General features: G+C 41.3%; 1 protein-coding gene across 2 annotated transcripts in view; it reads left to right on the forward strand.

Moving 5' to 3' along the window:
* The window catches only part of LOC309554568 (uncharacterized protein), a 151845-nt gene that overhangs the window by 91285 nt on the left and 41185 nt on the right, over positions 1–19375 (forward strand). For both annotated transcript variants that reach the window (XM_082256304.1, XM_082256305.1), the window contains exons 12-17: positions 217–323; positions 579–684; positions 2048–2147; positions 12425–12464; positions 13218–13269; positions 17249–17360. In XM_082256304.1, the coding sequence (XP_082112430.1) occupies positions 217–323; positions 579–684; positions 2048–2147; positions 12425–12464; positions 13218–13269; positions 17249–17360 (517 nt within the window). The remainder of the gene's footprint in view (positions 1–216; positions 324–578; positions 685–2047; positions 2148–12424; positions 12465–13217; positions 13270–17248; positions 17361–19375) is intronic.

Here is a 19375-nt window from a genome sequence, read left to right on the forward strand (position 1 = left end):
AATGAACATTCAAGAGTCTAACAAGGACAGGAAACAAATGAATATAGTGCCACCCAAAAAATAAATCGGACATGTTTGTAAATTTCAGTTCTTTTAACATGAAAAAGTTCAGCAAAGTAGCATTTGGCAAATTATACCATGCACAGGAGCATGGTTCTAAAAGTCTATGATGGTAGAGCAAGTTTTATTATGTGTAACTAAAGTGTCTGTAATTAGGTGTGTGCCACATATCTGGATGGATTCAGAGCCACAGCCGTATGTGCTGTAGGTGGGCCACGAGCAGCAGAAAAAGGAAGGCGGACAGCTGAAAGCATTTTGAGAAGGTAATATCACTAGAAGTCAATTTCAGTTATATTTAGTTTTAGACTACACTACAGAACGTCCTGTAGCTTCAAGTCAGATTTTAGTTTGATTGCTCCAAGTAATAGGCCAAATGTAATCAGGTCTTTTTAGAAGTGGGTTTTATCTGATTATGGACAGTTTTTGGATGATGATTATGCATGTTCAATAGACCTTTTAATAATTGGATGGTATTGATTGTCATGTTAAATGGTTTATTTTGTATTGCTTTTTTCTAGGACTCGAGATATGTTCGATCATCTTGGCTTGGAAGATTACAGTGCAGTACATCTGCAGATTCTTGGTGCTGAAGATTCATATGGACCACATGCTAGAGGAAAAGATGTACGTGTTAAAGGCAGTCTCTGCATACTTCTGGTTTTAAATAAACCCTTAAATTTGTGGTAAACCCACTTTTTAAAAAAAATTGCTGTCAGGCAGGGCTTTTTTGACATACTAATATACTGCCTGTATGCATATATGACATGCTGCCTGTCAGCTGTTCATGTTTAGCTCAGTGTGCATTAACAGCACCCGATCTGTGCCGCAATGATGTGACTCCCATGCGCAGAAGTGATGTGCAGTGACGAGTGGCGCTCAGGCATTCAGAGACAGCTTTGTATTCTATGAATGAATACAAAGCATCCTCTGATTAGATGAGTCGGAGATCCTGATGTCATTACCCCACCTCTCCACCTCGGCAAATCAGAGAAAGCTTTGTATTCATTCACATATTACAAAGCTGCCTTTAAATAACTGAGCACCACTCAGACCGACTCTGAGAAGTTTCTGTCTCACAGCAGGAACCTATGTACTTCATACAGTACTTAAAGGCAATGTAGCACTTTGTGAAGCAAATAGTTTGTTTGGACCAGCTTGGAGGAAACTTGAAGATCAGCTTTAAACTTGAAGGGGGCTTTTTTTGACTAATTGACTTTACTACCACTTTAAAATGGATTAATGGATTGGCAATTTTAGCAAAAACACATATCTCACAGCGGCCACTGGAACAGACCTGCTACTAAGATACCATTTGTCCAGGAACTAAGGGGGAGGGGGGGCTGCTTCTAAATTTTCCATGGAGGGCACTCAAATAATAAACATATTGTACAGTGTTGGGTTAAAGCTTGGAGAAAGAGTTTTCATTCTACTCTGACTGTCTTATGAGGCCCCATGACCCTCTGTCTGGACAGTGCTGATTGGCCCTGCTCTGATCGCATGCACCCTCCCAAGAAAGAAAGAAACCCTCTAGGAATAGACACCAAACTGAGCATGAGCAGACTGACACCAAAGGCTTGGTCGTATCAGGAGATGGGTTGGGGACAGTGGAAGATGGGGAGGATAAGAGAAAATAGGATTAAGCAGCCTTTTACACAATTAAGGATGATTTACCCCCTAGGTTCCACAGTGAGTTTAACAAGCATGCTTTACTGCATATTCAGACTGATTTTACTGTTGTGGGTTTAGCAACACTTTAAATATCTCCAAAAGAAAGCTCTATTTGTGTGAAAATAATGATAAACATTTCATGTGGGTACAGTGTTGCTGGACCACGCAATTATCATTCAAAATGAGACAGCAGTGAAAGCTGAATATTGTCAGGGCAGGAAGGGGGTGAATGTGCCTGGTATTGAAGTGATAAAATATATGTAGTACAGTAGACGATTGTGTTTATTACGATTCTGTGATACCTATTTATTTGTTTCAGCTTTCTCGAGAAGCTGTCATTTGGCTCGGTGTTCACCACAAGCAGAAAAAAGCACTGGAAATCTTTGCAAGGGAAATTGCACCTGCTGGCACAGGAATGGGTAAAGTTTTTTCTTACATTCCTTGGAGAACAATTATTGTATATAGCTGATGACTTAGTCTGGAATTATTCATAGGTACATAGGATGTATCAAGCTTAAAAAATACACTTGCATTCACAAAATCTCAAACCTGCAGTTTATCCAGAAGCCAATTAACCCTTGTAAGATGTGGTCCAGCTTGCTCTCACAGAAAAAAAAATCCTTCTTGATCCTCAAAGGCAGTAAGATAACTCCCAGGATAAGCATGCTAGTGTATTTCAAAGCAAAATTCCTTTAGTTAAACTACCCTTTTTCAGGTAGCCTTTCGCTCTTGTAGTACTCAGTCATTCTACGTCCTGTACTCCGGTCAGCATACACTATATTACCAACAGTATTGGGAAGCCTGCTTTTACATGCACATGAGTGGCATCCCAATCTTACACGCACAGAATTTCGGCCGAAACTGGTAGTTTTCAGAAAAGATCATTTGACATTCGTGCCGTTAATGAACCCAACTTTACCGATGATTTCGACCATGGGCCCGGCTAATGTAGATGGATCTGAAGCAAAAACTTTTACAGTTTAAACGAAAGTGTATACTTGTATGTTATAATAAAAAAAAAAAAGAATATTCTGTCTTATATGTTTTTATTGCTATCGAACGATCACTACGAACATAGAAATGATCATATAAACGAGTTTATTATATCAGTTAGTGGACAATTCTCTTTCGAACAACGAATAATTGTTCAGACTGCAAATGGCCGAAATTAGTCCATAGGGTTCAATATTGAGTTGGTCAACCCTTTGCAGCTATAACAGCTTCAACTCTTCTGGGAAGGCTGTCCAAAAGGTTTAGGAGTGTGTCTATGGGAATGTTTGACCATTCTTCCAGAAGCGCATTTGTGAGGTCAGGCACTGATGTTGGACAAGAAGGCCTGGCTCGCAGTCTCCGCTCTACTTCATCCCAAAGGTGTTCTATCAGGTTAAGGTCAGGACTCTGTGCAGGCCAGTCAAGTTCCTCTACCCCTAACCCGCTTATTTATGTCTTTATGGACCTTGCTTTGTGCACTTGCACCACTGCCACTGATGTCATCCCTATCCCTCCACCACCACTGCCACTAATGTCATCCCTATCCCTCCACCACCCCTGCCACTGATGTCATCCCTATCCTTCCACTGCCACTGATGTCATCCCTATCCTTCCACCACCACCACCACCACTGTTGTCATCCCTATCCCCCCCCATCACCACTGCCACTGATGTCATCCCTATCCCTCCACCACAACTGCCACTGATGTCATCCCTATCCCCCCAACGCCACTGCCACTGATGTCATCCCTATCCTTCCACCACCACTGCCACTGATGTCATCCCTATCCTTCCACCACCACTGCCACTGATGTCATCCCTATCCTTCCACCACCCCTGCCACTGATGTCATCCCTATCCTTCCACCACCACTGCCACTGATGTCATCCCTATCCTTCCACCACCACCACCACTGTTGTCATCCCTATCCCTCCATTACCACCGCCACTGTTGTCATCCCTATCCCCCCATCACCACTGCCACTGATGTCATCCCTATCCCTCCACTGCCACTGATGTCATCCCTATCCCCCCATCGCCACTGCCACTGATGTCATCCCTATCCTTCCACCACCACTGCCACTGATGTCATCCCTATCCTTCCACCACTGCCACTGATGTCATCCCTATCCCCCATCACCACCTTCATTAATGTCATCCCTATCCCTCCACCACCACTGCCACTGATGTCATCCCTATCTCCCCATCACCACCACAACTGATGAGGATCCCCAGTGCAGAGACATGGTCATCTAGCGCCCAGGGCAGAGATGCCAAATGGCACCCTACCCACAAAATGTATGAGCATTATGTGTTAGCAAAAATCCACACCCCTCCCCCCAAATTTGAGCTCTAATCCTCACACTTACCCCATAAATTCCCTTTGCAAGCCAACATTTTCCCCAAACTAAAATGTCCCTCTTCCAGTACAAATCCCCCCTCCCAGTTTAAATCCCCTCTCTCCCCAAATTCCACATCCTAGCACAAATCCTCTACCGCTCACATTTGTCCTCTGAGCATAACCCCCCCCCCCCTCCAAATCCCCTACTCCCAGCACAAATCCCCCTTCCTAACAGAAATCCACCCTCCTAATACAAATCCCTCACCTGCAAATGACCCCTTCTAGCACAACTCCCCCAAATCCCCACTGCACGCAGGGCAGCTTCCCCTCCTGCCCACCCCTTGTCCCAGCCCTGGTCATCCCTATCCCCCTGTCACCACTGCCACTGATGTCATCTCCATCCCCTGTACTCCTAGCAGTGTGAAACCAGACTAAGCATATGTGCATGGAAAGCTGCATGGAAGGCTCAAACACATAGAACAATCTGAATTCCACATTTAAGTCGTTGTAAAGGCTTGAGGTTTTTTACCTTCATGCTTTCTATGCATGAAGGTAAAAAACCTTCAGCGTGCAGCAGCCCCCTCAGTCCCCCTAATACTTACCTGAGCCTGATATCGATCCAGCGATGTACACGAGACCCGAGACTCTCCTAGGTCTCTCCCTCCTGTTTGGCTGAGATGCAGGAGATGCCATTGGCTCTCACTGCTGTCAATCATAGCCAGTGAGGGGGGGGGCAGGGGGTTGGGCTGAGCAACACTCTCTGTGTCTTATAAACTCAGAGACCAGCTCTGGAGTGACTACCCATGAGTGAGCCCACAACAAGCGGCTTTCTATGGAGGCATTTGGCAGGGGGGAGGGGCCCAGAGCGCTGGTGGGGAACCTGAGAATAGGAGGATCGGGCTGCACTTTGCAAAACCACTGGACAGAGCAGGTAAGTATGACATGTTTGTAATTTTTTTTTTTTTTTAATAAAAATGTTTCCTTTACAATCACTTTATTAATTATGCTACCAAAATGAGTGTGTGCTGTAAATTGCCTCCAGCGTTGCTCCTGTTTTTTCCTCTTGCTGGAGGCTGCCATTTTGCTAAAGCCCAGAGCCCCTGAACAGCAGTAAATCTTTAGACTGTCAACAGATTGGCCCCTAGTGGCTCTAATTTTCGGCACAATGCCAAATATGGAGAGCACTTGCGCATGTGCACAGGAGAGTGAGACAGTGTATTACTGGATTTTAAACAGTGTAGACACTTATATTTAATTTTTTACATAGCTATACCTGCAAATGGGGCCAGCCTGATCTACTAGGACTCAAGTTTCTGACTAAAGTTCCACTTTAAGCTAGCCATAGATGGATTGAAATGTTTCCAGTTCAGCAGGGAACAGCCACATTTTGATCCATCTATGGCTATTCCCGCTCCACAGAAGTTGATCTAACAATCGACTTTCGTTAAACAAAAATGTTGGAAAATGTTTGTTGATTAACAGCTGCAGTCATTGAGTGTATTCTGACAGCGGAGGAGTCCCACTTGGGAGGATTCCTTCAGCCACTTCATTTGTGTGGATGGGGGAATCCATTTTTTTTTTCTGAAAAACAGTTAAACTTTGGACAGTGTAGATTCCATTGTAATAGACACAAATGAAAAACTCAAGTATGCTATATTGTGTATATTTTACAACACGTTCTATGTATTTAGTTATGGTTAAATGTTTGTGCACATTTTACCATCCACCCTAGATATTACTGCTGTTTTTTTTTTTTTTTTTTGTACATAGATGGAAAACTGAAGTTCTTCATATCCTGTAGCTTTGTACAACATGTTCTATACATCTAGTTCTAATTGAATGTTTGTGCATATTTTTCCCACTATCCTTACATAATAAATGATTATCCTTCTACATAATTAATAGTCACAATATAATTTTAAATCTGACCTCTGAAGGATGTTTGTTCGGCACTGTAAAGATATGATGTTGGCTGTGTCTTGTTTGTTAAAAGCTATATTTACACAAGAAAGTTCAATCCGTGGTCATGCAATCTGAATGGAAGGGATTTTGGCATTTGTAACCTAGAAACATGTTCATGTTATTTCCCATTTACAGTATGGGGAATGATTAAAATAGTTTGTTTAGTTTGACTACTAGTTTAGTGCTATGTGCAGTACTTTAGGGCTCAGTCATACTATCCCCGTTGAGCTGCATGGGTTAACGCAGGCTCAGTGCAGGTGAACATAGAAAACAATTGTTTGTACCACAATGCCGTGCTTAGGTAGGTTGTGGTGTATTGTGTAAAAATGCAGACTTGCTTTTTTTTCTACACAACTGCATCATGTCTCAAATTTGTGACACACCCATAAAGTAAAAAAAAAGAAGCACTGCGATGGGTTGTAACAGATAACACCACCCCTACTGTACACATTGCACACCAGTGCATGAATTTTAGTACGTGGTCTGGCGTGAACAAGCCTAAGCTAAACCTGCCACAAAACTGTGGAAAGTAAACTGAGCACACAACAGAAATACATAAGTAGGATTTATACATAAGTAAAATCATCAGTAAAAATCGCAAGTAACAGAATGAAAAGCAGATCTAAAAATTTATAGGCAGTCATATGCAAATCTCAACTCTTTCTTTAGAAGTCAAGCTTGACTTTGCCCTCTGCTTCTCATTGAAGACACCAATAACATGAAGGCAGGGGCAGACTGACAACTTATGGGGCCCCCAAGCAATAGGAGATCATGGGGCCCCCTGTGTCCCTGCCCACACTCAAGCTGCACCCACACAAAGCCCCATCGACATATTGCACTATTTAATGCAATCATAAAACTCCTGTATCTTACAGGCATTGGGGCTCTATTTAGGGATAATAGAAGACAGAATTTGCAGACATTTCCAGGGACAGATCTGACTTGCCTGGGCATGCTGGTACTTGTAGCGGCCTTTCATTAGTTGGACAGTTGCAGCAAGTTGCAGTAATAGTTGTCAGATATTAAAGGGTCTTCTCACCTTTCTGAGCTCTTTGTGACAGTTGCTGTAGATCATGTAGTCCCCGCTGTTGCTCAGGCTCTCTGTGCTGTTTATGGTGTCCCCCTCCCTGGGCAGTGCTCTGGTTGTTTGCTGCTCTGGTTACGCCTACGTTATCCCTCATTGCTCTGACTGGAGCCCTCCTCTCGCCTTTACATTTGTCCTTGCCAATGGCAGCTAAGCAGCTCGCGCTTTACCCACCCCGCTAACTGCTCATGCCGGCATATTGCGGAGTGGGGAAAGAGAAAAACGTCTCAGCCAATGGGAAAAGCTCAAAAACAAGAATCGCCATGCCCACTAGAGCCTAGGGCACAGTGGGTGGACAAAATGAGCAGTGTTAAAGATGGCAGCCATCTTTATGATGCAACATTAATGTGGCAGGTCCATGCAGAGGAGCACCGGGCTCTGTGACATGTAGAATAGCAGGAGACTTAAAAAGGTACCAGGAGGCTCTCTTTTGGCACTCTACTCATCCTGGGCCCCTGGTCAGTGCTTGAATGGTCAGTCTGCCCCTACATGAAGGCCTAACTGAACTCTAATTTATAACTATGATGTAGTCAGCCTGGATAAATAAAAATAAATATAGGGCTCATTTTGTTTTGTTCTACCAGCACATTGGAGCACAAAACAGTGGTCTAACTCTTCAGTGCTCTGAAACTCCCCTCTCAAACACTGCTTTAATCAACAGTGCTGCTAACAGAGTAAGAGCACTGCTGATTGGAGCAGTGTACAGGGGCCATGCCAGACCTCAGGAGACCCGGTCTGCTGGTTTGTGTGTAAAAGTTGCAGTCTGACTCTCCTATGTGCAGAACAAGAACAGTGTATTTTAACTATTGCTAAAACACTTAGCCATGTAATAAAAATATGTACTACTGTATATGCAACTAGATTGTATTACTGTAATAAATAATAATGGTTCAGTTGGGCTTTAATGGACCAATGGGGAAACTCGTAAGGTGGGGTTGCAAAGCCAAGGTCTATATCTCTGGATCTGCTGATTTTTTTTAATTTATTTTTTTGCATGTGTTTTTTATTGATTTAACCTGCTTATGTATTTTCTACCATGTGCTTAATTTTAGTGCCTGATATGATGAGAGGTTTACTTTATTTAGTGTGTTGTTAGGCAGGATTTTCAAATGGCAGACAGTTTGGTTTTAATACAGTCTGGAATTGTTAAATTCATTCTTCATTGGTGCAAGGTTGTAAACACCGGAGGTAGGGCTGTACTGTATTTCAAAGGTACAATTATGGTCCTAGTTTCCTAGGGTGTGGTACACCACCTTATTTAAGGCTGGTTCACACCAGATGAAGTCTAGTTCATTTTTTTTCTACACCAAAAAACGCATGCACAATGTTTTGCACATTTTCCAATGGCCTTAGATCACACTAGTGCAATATGTTTCATTGCAGTCAACAGAAGTAGAACATGTTGCACTTTTTCTGTTTGGAACCTGGCAAAACACATCAAAAACACATCGGAATGCACATGGCCTCAATTGTTCTCAGAAGAAATAAAAAAGAGAGGAAAAAATGCCCTGAAATGCATAGAAACACAGCAAACATGCACATGCAGAAATGCATACAGAACGTAGAAATTCTGGTATGAAGTTGTAAACTGGCCCTTAAATTCCACAAGGGTATAATTATTTTTATTGGAAGGTGGCTTGTGGTTTTCCTAATTGTAAGGCTCTAATGTAAAGTCTCTGTATACTTAAGTTCTTTTGAAATCTTTCCCTCCCTACTTGTGCTTTGCTTCTGCTTGAGGTTGAGTGCTGATGTGTTTACTTCAGTTCAACATCCCATGACAAGTGACAACCATTATTTGTTCAATGAGGGGGTGTGCATGTTTTCCCCATATCCAAAACATTAAGATTTCAGACGCCTACCCACTTTGCACTTTTAACCTGTTTGGTATTTTACTGCATCCTGCATCCGAGTACACTTTTTTGTCACTATAGGGGGCGCTAAATACATGTCTACTTTATTGTAGTTGGACGTACAATACAATCTTTCTGATTGTCCACTCTGTGTCTTTTAGCAGCATCTTTTTTCAGTTTTTGAATGGGCAGTGATACATTTCTTGTTTTGGGGCTTCTCTTGCTTCCTGTTACATGTACACTATATAAGATGAGTGGCTCCATTCAGCCTCTGTGCCCCTGATGACGTTATTTTTGATGAAACGCATAGGAAAGAGCCGGAACTTGTGATGTCACCGTGCATGTGCGTTTGAATGCTCAGATTTCTGGGAGTTGTGGTTTATATGTAGGACACTGTATACAGCTGGCATTTGTAGGTGTTTTAAATTGTTTTATTAAAGCTGTCACATCTAGATTTTACACTATGTTGAGCATGTTTGCTCTTTTTTTTATACTACCCACTATGGTGTCTCACATTGGGAGGAGAGATAGTGATGTGAGCCGTGGAGTGTCATCTTACCACAATTCTAACCAAGCACTCCCTGACTTTTCACATGAGAGTCACATACCCTCTGGATATTTGGTGGAGGACACAAGGTGCTATATGAGATCACGCTGCACTATTGAATCATGAAAAACTATGATTGTCAGCTCACAGTGTTTTTTCTTCTTGTATGAGGAACGCATTTGTCACTCAACCAGCACAGACTTTTTTATGTTGTAGTTGAATAGTTTGGTCATGTATGTTTACTTGGCGAATAATGTTGCACTTACCCGTTTTGCACACTCTAACAACTTGCCCTATACAGGGCAAACTGATCTCTTTCTAGCCACCCCCCCAAGTTATACTCACTTTGGCAGCGCATCATTTCTGCTCCTTTCTCCAGTAGGAGGTACTAGAAAGCATGCAACCTCCTTCCATAAGCTGTACTTGGGGCCTATGCAGCTACTACTTTTTGTTATTTTATGCACGCGCGATGTATGGGTTAAAGTGGTTGTAAAGGCTCAAGGTTTTTTACCTCCATGCATTCTATACATGAAGGTAAAAAACCTTCAGGGTGCGGCTGCCCCCTCAGCCCCCCTAATACTTGCTAAGCTCGATCCAACGATGTGCATGAGATCTGAGTCTCTCCTGAGTCTCTCCCTCCTGATTGCCTGAGATGCAGCAACAGGAGCCATTGCCTCCTGCCGCTGTCAATCACAGCCAGTGAGGAAGAAGCGAAGGGGGGGGGGGCTGAGCCGAGCTCTCTTTGTCTTATGGACACAGAGAACTGATTCAGGAGCGAGCACATACGAGTGCCCCCACAGCAAAAGGCTTGCTATGGCTGCATTCGGCAAGGGGGAGGAGCCCAGAATGACAGCGAGGGACCTGAGAAGAGGAGGATCAGTGCTGTTCTGACAAAACTACTGCACAGAGCAGGTAAGTATGACATGTATGTTGTTTTTTTTTTTTTTTTATAAAATGTTTTCCTTTACAATCACTTTTACAAAAAGTTAAATATGTCAAATCTATGTGGGAGCTCTTTTACATGTAAAAACTTGTAGTTATTTATTATTATTAGCTTTTTGATGTTTGGTATAGGTGTGTTACCTGCTTGTAGGTCTTGTGACTTTTTAATAAGTTTAGATGGAAGACCTTTTAAAAACCAGTAGGATTGCAGCTACCAACAGGGTGGTTTAGCAGTCACATCAGGAACATATGGACTATATTAGGTTAAATGATTTCATGGTCAGAAAATGGTAGCTATGAGATGCCGAAATGAGATTATTACTGATAAGAATGACTAATTTTTGCATCTTGCATTCTGAAAGAAATCCACCTATGTCTGTATAGCATGGTATAAGCTGCTGACCTGCGATTCACATTTAGCTGACCGCCGTTTGACACCACAATGGCAGCTGGTTAGTGTAGCTTGAGATTTCAAAGTGCTTCTGTATTTATAAATATTATGACTGATAAGAAGTACATAGCAAGCTGAAGACACTTTGCAAAAGAAGTCATAAGTTTAAGTGTTTGACCCACTCCCTGTTTGACCTCATTCTTAAAGATAATAGCTGACAATGTCAAGACCTTTTCTAGCCAATAAGGTCAATGGCTTGGTGACAGTGTATTTCCCTGCTCATGTCTTCAAAACATCAACAGTGACTAAGCTAGAGGCAAGCTCAAGAATCTCACTTTCCCACAATAAAACCTTTACAATATGTACTAAAGGCATTAGAAAGGATTCTTCTTATGAGGATATCAGTAACACTACTGTGTTATTAGGAAGTATTTTTATTTTGCATTTGTATGTGGTATATTTCTTTACTTCTTGGTTTTCAACAGTTTAAAAATACATAAATTGTTTTTAGAAATAATAATTATTATTTGTTTTTAATGATCACACTCTGCAATTTTCTAATTCACATGGGGGTCTTCGAGTATTTGTAAACTGATGCAATCTCCTGTGGACTATTGGGCCTTCTTTAACATTATCAGCGAACTTAATAACAAATTTTTTATTAAAAGTTAACTATTGAATTACCTTTAATGGGTTTCTAGGTTAAGATAGCTTTGGTCATTAAATTATTCTTATTAATTCCTAAAAAAAACAATTAGACTTTGCTTTGCTGGTCAGACTAATTAATACAAGATACATTGCTATTTTTTGATATTGGCTAGAAACATTACTTTTTAGGAATTAAAGTTTATCTAACACCAATTTTGAAAAATAAATCAGCGAAACATTTGGATCTTTCTCAGGTTTTAATGCTATGTCACCCTCAGAATCTGTGCAGTGACAGGTATTCAGTCAAGCTACAGGCATACATCTCCTTCACATCTCCGACACTGGACACCCCATAAAGTCCACTTTTCAATAACGAGGAAGGATCCCGCTCTCCATTAAAAGCCTTGTGTATATTTATTGAAATATAGCATGCACAAGGTGATCCACCTGTCCCATGAGCCCTAACATGTTTTACTTTATCTGGAACTTATCCATAAAACCTTTGATCGCAGTTGCAATGCTTTGCAGGCTCAAACACAAAAAATAATACATGAACATTTTTTATTATTCAATATGCAAGCAGCATTTATTATTTTTTTTGCAAAAGGTAGAATTAGAAATGTTTATTGTATGAGGCAGATCATGTTGGGCACATAATATTAACACTGATTTTATTACTAATAATTACCGGTAGGTTAAAAACAAAACAGTGGCTGGATGTACTTGTGTGTATTTAGCATACTTTATTTCTAAAGTATTTATTACTCAAACGGTTGTTTCAGCCTGTCTGTGATTTGTTTGAAAAAAAAAAAAATAATCACTGCTAGATGACATTTAACATTTTTTTACTATATTTTATGCTAAGAAACATTTTTGTTTATTACAAAGAGTGTTATATTTAGACCAGTTCCTGATAACATTTTTATTTCTATATTTTTTAGCTCCTGGTCTAACTGCAATTGTTGGAGGAAGGCCAAAAGTGTAAGTATCTATCCTTTGGGCTTAATATTTTGTTGATTGGACTGTCAGGTCCGGTTCACACTTATGCGATGCGGGAAGGCTGCGAATCCGCAGCCTGTTCCCGCATCGCAAACGCACCCCCGGCAGTTCACACTGCCATATGCGATACGCTGGGGGTGTCAATGTAATCTTAACGACACCCCCAGTTTGATCGCATATCGCAGTGCGATCTTGCAGTTCGCACAGGATCGAATCGCACAAGTGTGAACCGCTGTGCGATCCGATCCTGATGCGGCTGCCAAAAAGGGTCCTGTGCGAGTTTGGTGCGGGTGCGAATTTAGCCATACAAAGTGTATGGCTAAACTCGCACCGCACAGCCGATCGCATGTAATGAAGGAGCAGTGCGCTCCGACATTACATGCGAACCCCGCACTCGCATAAGTGTGAACCGGGGCTTAGAGCCACCTTTTCCATGGAATTACTTCCTTGATAGATCTTAAAATGTATTTCCCTTTTTAAATAAAGTTCTGGTAAACACTTGTGGTACAAATAGCAAACTATTTCTATCCAAACCGTTACCTTTGGACAACTAGACAGCACGGTTGATGAAGGTAACCTTGTAGTGTAAATATATCCTTATAATCCATTACAAAGAACTAAAATAAAATTTGGCTTTGCTTTCTGCTGATTAAAATTCTTTATTATGACATACATTATGATACTGAATAACTAAATGAATTGCCTTCTATTAAACTGTCTCATTTATATGAATAGATCCCCTGTCTTGAAGCCATTTTTCTTCCTGTATCCCAGGAAAGATGTCAAGGTAGGATTTCTTTCTTTTTTCCATTTTGTATAAAGAAGCACATTTCACATTTTCTACAGTACTATAGAAAAGCAAACTTTGCAGTCCACAGAAACTAAGGCCCTCACATTTTTATAAATATTTTATTATATCTTTTCATGTGACAACACTGAAGAAATTACACAATTTGCTACAATGTTAAGTAGTGAGTGTACAGCTTGTATAACAGTGTAAATTTGCTGTCCCTTCAAAATAACTCAACACACACCCATTAATGTCTAAATCGCTGGCAACAAAAGTGAGTACACCCCTAAGTTAAAATGTCCAAATTGGGCCCAATTAGCCATTTTCCCTCCCCAGTGTCATGTGACTCGTTAATGTTACAAGGTCTCAGCTGTGAATGGGGAGCAGGTGTGTTAAATTTGGTGTTATCACTCTCACTCTCTCATACTGGCAACTGGAAATTCAACATGGCCCCTCATGGCAAAGAACTCTCTGAGGATCTGACAAAAAAGAATTGTTGCTCTATATAAAGATAGCCTAGGCTATAAGAAGATTGCCAAGACCCTGAAACTGAGCTGCAGTATGGTGGCCAAGACAATACAGCAGTTTAACAGGACAGGTTCCACTCCGAACAGCCCTTGCCATTGTCGACCAAAGAAGTTGAGTGCACGTGCTCAGCGTCATATCCAGAGGTTGTCTTTTGGAAATAGACGTATGAGTGCTGCCAGCATTGCTACAGAGGTTGAAGGGGTGGGAGGTCAGCCTGTCAGTGCTCAGACAATACGCCGCATACTGCATCAAATTGGTCTGCGTGACTGTCGTCCCAGAAGGAAGCCTCTTTCAAAGATGATGCACAAGAAAGCCTGCAAACAGTTTGCTGAAGACAAGCAGACTAAGGACATGGATCACTGGAACCATGTCCTGTGGTCTGATGAGACCAAGATCAACTATTTGTTTCAGATGGTGTCAAGCATGTGTGGCGGCAACCAGGTGAGGAGTACAAAGACAAGTGTGTCTTGCCTACAGTCAAGCGTGGTGGAGGGAGTGTCATGGTCTGGGGCTGCATAAGTGCTGCCAGCACTGGGGAGCTACAGTTCATTGAGGGAACCATGAATGCCAACATGTACTGTGACATACTGAAGCAGAGCATGGTCCCCTCCCTTCTGAGACTGGGCCACAGGGCAGTATTCCAACATAACAAGCCCAAACACACCTCCAAGACGACCATTGCCTTGTTAAAGAATCTGAGGGTAAAGGTGATGGACTGGCCAAGCATGTCTCCAGACCTAAACCCTATTGAGCATCTGTGGGGCATCCTCAAGTGGAAGGTGGAGAAGCTCAAGGTCTCTAACATCCACCAGCTCTGTGATGTCGTCATGCAGGAGTGGAAGAGGACTCCAGTGGCAACCTGTGAAGCTCTGGTGAACTCCATGCCCAAGAGGGTTAAGGCAGTGCTGGAAAATAATGGTGGCCACAAAAAATATTGACACTTTGGACCCAATTTGGACATTTTAACTTAGGGGTGTACTCACTTTTGTTGCCAGCAGTTTACAGTGGGTACGGAAAGTATTCAGACCCCCTTAAATTTTTCACTCTTTGTTATATTGCAGCCATTTGCTAAAATCATTTAGGTTCATTCTTCTTCCTCATGAATGTACACATAGCACCCCATACTGACAGAAAAACACAGAATTGTTGACATTGTTGCAGATTTATTAAAAAAGAAAAACTGAAATATCACATGGTCCTAAGTATTCAGACCCTTTGCTGTGACACTCATATATTTAACTCAGGTGCTTTCCATTTCTTCTGATCATCCTTGAGATAGTTCTACACCTTCATTTGAGTCCAGCTGTGTTTGATTATACTGATTGGACTTGATTAGGAAAGCCACACACCTGTCTATATAAGACCTTCCAGATCACAATGCATGTCAGAGCAAATGAGAATCATGAGGTCAAAGGAACTGCCTGAAGAGCTCAGAGACAGAATTGTGGCAAGGCACAGATCTGGCCAAGGTTACAAAAAGATTTCTGCTGCACTTAAGGTTCCTAAGAGCACAGTGGCCTCCATAATCCTCAAATGGAAGACGTTTGGGACGACCAGAACCCTTCCTAGAGCTGGCCGTCCGGCCAAACTGAGCTATCGGGGGAGAAGAGCCTTGGTGAGAGAGGTAAAGAAGAACCCAAAGATCACTGTGGCTGAGCTCCAGAGATGCAGTCAGGAGATGGGAGAAAGTTGTAGAAAGTCAACCATCACTGCAGCCCTCCACCAGTCGGGGCTTTATGGCAGAGTGGCCCGACGGAAGCCTCTCCTCAGTGTAAGACACATGAAAGCCCGCATGGAGTTTGCTAAAAAACACCTGAAGGACTCCAAGATGGTGAGAAATAAGATTCTCTGGTCTGATGAGACCAAAATAGAACTTTTTGGCCTTAATTCTAAGCGGTATGTGTGGAGAAAACCAGGCACTGCTCATCACCTGTCCAATACAGTCCCAACAGTGAAGCATGGTGGTGGCAGCATCATGCTGTGGGGGTGTTTTTCAGCTGCAGGGACAGGACGACTGGTTGCAATCAAGGGAAAGATGAATGCGGCCAAGTACAGGGATAGCCTGGACAAAAACCTTCTCCAGAGTGCTCTGGACCTCAGACTGGGCCGAAGGTTTACCTTCCAACAAGACAATGAACCTAAGCACACAGCTAAAATAACGAAGGAGTGGCTTCACAACAACTCCGTGACTGTTCTTGAATGGCCCAGCCAGAGCCCTGACTTAAACCCAATGGAGCATCTCTGGAGAGACCTAAAAATGGCTGTCCACCAACGTTTACCATCCAACCTGACAGAACTGGAGAGGATCTGCAAGGAAGAATGGCAGAGGATCCCCAAATCCAGGTGTGAAAGACTTGTTGCATCTTTCCTAAAAAGACTCCTGGCTGTATTAGATCAAAAGGGGGCTTCTACTAAATACTGAGCAAAGGGTCTGAATACTTAGGACCATGTGATATTTCAGTTTTTCTTTTTTAATAAATCTGCAACAATGTCAACAATTCTGTGTTTTTCTGTCAGTATGGGGTGCTATGTGTACATTCATGAGGAAGAAGAATGAACTTAAATGATTTTAGCAAATGGCTGCAATATAACAAAGAGTGAAAAATTTAAGGGGGTCTGAATACTTTCCGTACCCACTGTAGATATTAATGGTTGTGTGTTGAGTTATTTTGAGGGGACTGCAAATTTACACTGTTATACAAGCTGTACACTCACTACCTTACATTGTAGCAAAGTGTCATTTCTTCAGTGTTGTCACATGAAAAGATATAATAAAATATTTACAAAAATGTGAGGGGTGTATTCACTTTTGTGAGATACTGTATATGGGAGCCCTTTCCACCCATTCTAAATCACTAGACCTACAAATAATATGACCAAAATACAAGGAAAAATACTTATCTTAAACCCTGACTTCCAGCTTTCTTGCCTAGGTTCCAGTAATTTTATTCAGCCTCACTTCAGTATCCTGGGAAACTAAAGATTACAGATCTCATCAGAAAGATCTTCTGCACTGTGTAGAAAGTACATCTCACAAGATTTGGGATTCTCCCAGTACCCCAGAGTGCTAAGTAATGTCACAAGCACCTATGCAAAAGTCAGGGTCTGAGTTTTACATTTATCTATTTATTTAGTTTGCAAAGGACTGCAAGGTCCTATTTAAAGAGTGTTCCCATTTTGGCAGTAAAATGTGTCAAATAGTAGTAGTCATAATAAGAAAATACATTGGCTGCCATTACTGAACTAACCTTTGAAAATCTGGTGCAGCTGTCCATGGTAGCCAATCAGCGTCTAACTTCAGCTTGTTTAGTTAAGCTGTAAGCTGATTCTTTTCTATGCAGAGCTGCACCTGATTTTGCACTCTCTTGCTTTAGTAAATCAAACCCTTTGTATTATTCCATGATCATATATTGACAATGTTAAAACATTGCAATTGTTTTCCTTTTAGATTGATGTTTTCATGGATGGAAAACATATAGAACAGTTTGTAGATGACCACTCATTCACTGTGGATGAATATATTTCTTCTGTTGAGCCTATACCACCAGAAGTGCCCAAAGGTATGCTATATAGGTGGAATTAATCCTTTCACATGTTTAGAATTTAATGGTATCTGTTATATTCTGATTAAAACTGTTGCAACTTCAGGGGTAATTTGTGTAATCGTGCCTCAACATTTCTTGCACCTTGGAGGTTTTGTAGAAATTGGTAAAAGAAAGTTAAGATAATGAACTTTGTTTACATTTCTCCCATAATTTGTTCATACCCTTCTACTTTCAGGTAGCCACAGATAGAAGTTACAGGGAGCGTAATAGTCTCACTTTTCAGGCAGACCAGCTATTATAGGGATGATAAAACCTCTTCACCTTTTTAAAAGTCAAAGGGTGATATACCGGTCACCATATCACTTCATGGTTACTGCATCAGTGAACCTAGAAATGCTAAAGCACATTTTTCTTAATATTCTAGGACTTTGTTTTAGTCCCTGGCTTTAGGGTGGGGTTGACCTTCAGGGAAAGAAAAGATGACCTGCTGGACGGTCAGATCATTCCCTGAGCCATTAACTGCAGTATCCAGGTCACTCTGAAGGGTGGAATCTGAAATGAGGTAATCCAGGGTAAACTAAGTTTACAGTTGGGTTGGATGAAAGGATGACCTTTTAGTCATCTCATGACCTTTTGATCATCTCATAATCCATAAGAAAGTATTATCTTTGTCTGATACCGAAAAAGCTAATTATCAGACACATCATAATGTTATTACAAAATAATGAAATAAAGATTAACGTTCAATTCATTTAATGTTTTTATTGTTTTCACCAGCTTCAATGTAGTGTTTTAAATATTCACAGCAGGCAGCTATCTAAATAAACCATTAAGGAGCAATATCAAACTTTTGATATATCTACTGAAGAAATTGTGTCTTTTTATTTGCTTCAGAAACCGTAACACATGTTCAAGTGATCAGCTTAAAGAGACCCTGTCACCACATTTTGCCCTATTCAATAAACACATGCTTACAGGATGTATTTTAAGTAGCACTCTTCTGCAGTTCAAGCTGTCTAAGCAAAGATACAGCGCTGCCAACCTGGCAGAAAATCAACACTTCCTGGAGTGTCAGATTCTTTGCTTCCTTGACCCCTTCGTCATCACTGCTCTTTATGTTTTTACTGGGTTTTCTGTGAAAACTGCTGTGAGTGCACATTGACAGGTTATTTAGCAGGACTGATCTCACAAAATATGGGGAGCAGCTGCAGGTGGCCCAGAAGTTTAAGGATTGACATTACAGATGGATTTCTGCCACATTAGCACTGCTGATTTTAAATTGCAGAAGAAAATGTCACAGTAAGTACAGAATGCAAGAAAGTGTTTGGTGAAAAGGGAAAATGTGGTAACATGATTTCTTTTGATGCAGTAAATGTATATGTGTTCAGTTATGAGGCCCCCCAAAAAAAATATTTTAGTTATAAGTGGAGCCTGGTCTTGGATTTTTGTACAATGAAGTCTCCCTGTCATAATTGACTTATTTGCCTTTGTCCTCTTTGGAGTTTTGGGTGCCCCCTTCCTACTACCTTTCTGTGTTTCAGGAACTCCTGTTGCTTTCTTTATATTTTAGAAAAAGACCCCCTTTAAACCTAGCCTGCTTTTGTGAAGCATTACACATTAGTGATCGACCGATATCGTTTTTTCGTTACCGATACCGATATTGGCCGATATTTTCACACATGTAAAAATTACCCAAAAAAACACAAAAATCGACAGAAATCTCTTAATAAACAGCTTGATCTTTATTTATTAATATTTTTAACATTAAGTGCTCATTCTTCACACCTTAACTGCATAAAAACTGATATGAAAACTTCAATTCCAGGGACATTTGCTGTGAATTTCACATCCTGATTGTGCATAAATGCATAAAACTGATTGCACTGCAGTAACATATTGCAGTGTGTTAGTCCACTACTGCAGAACTTTTATGATAAAAGTGCTGCAGTAGTGGACTCACACACTGCAATATGTTACTGCAGTGCAGTCAGTGCAAAACAGCTAGAAAAAAAAGCCAGTCAACAACAACA

The sequence above is a fragment of the Pelophylax lessonae genome (genome assembly GCF_965119305.1).
Source record: "Pelophylax lessonae genome assembly, chromosome: 1".
NCBI classification, from domain to species: domain Eukaryota; kingdom Metazoa; phylum Chordata; class Amphibia; order Anura; family Ranidae; genus Pelophylax; species Pelophylax lessonae.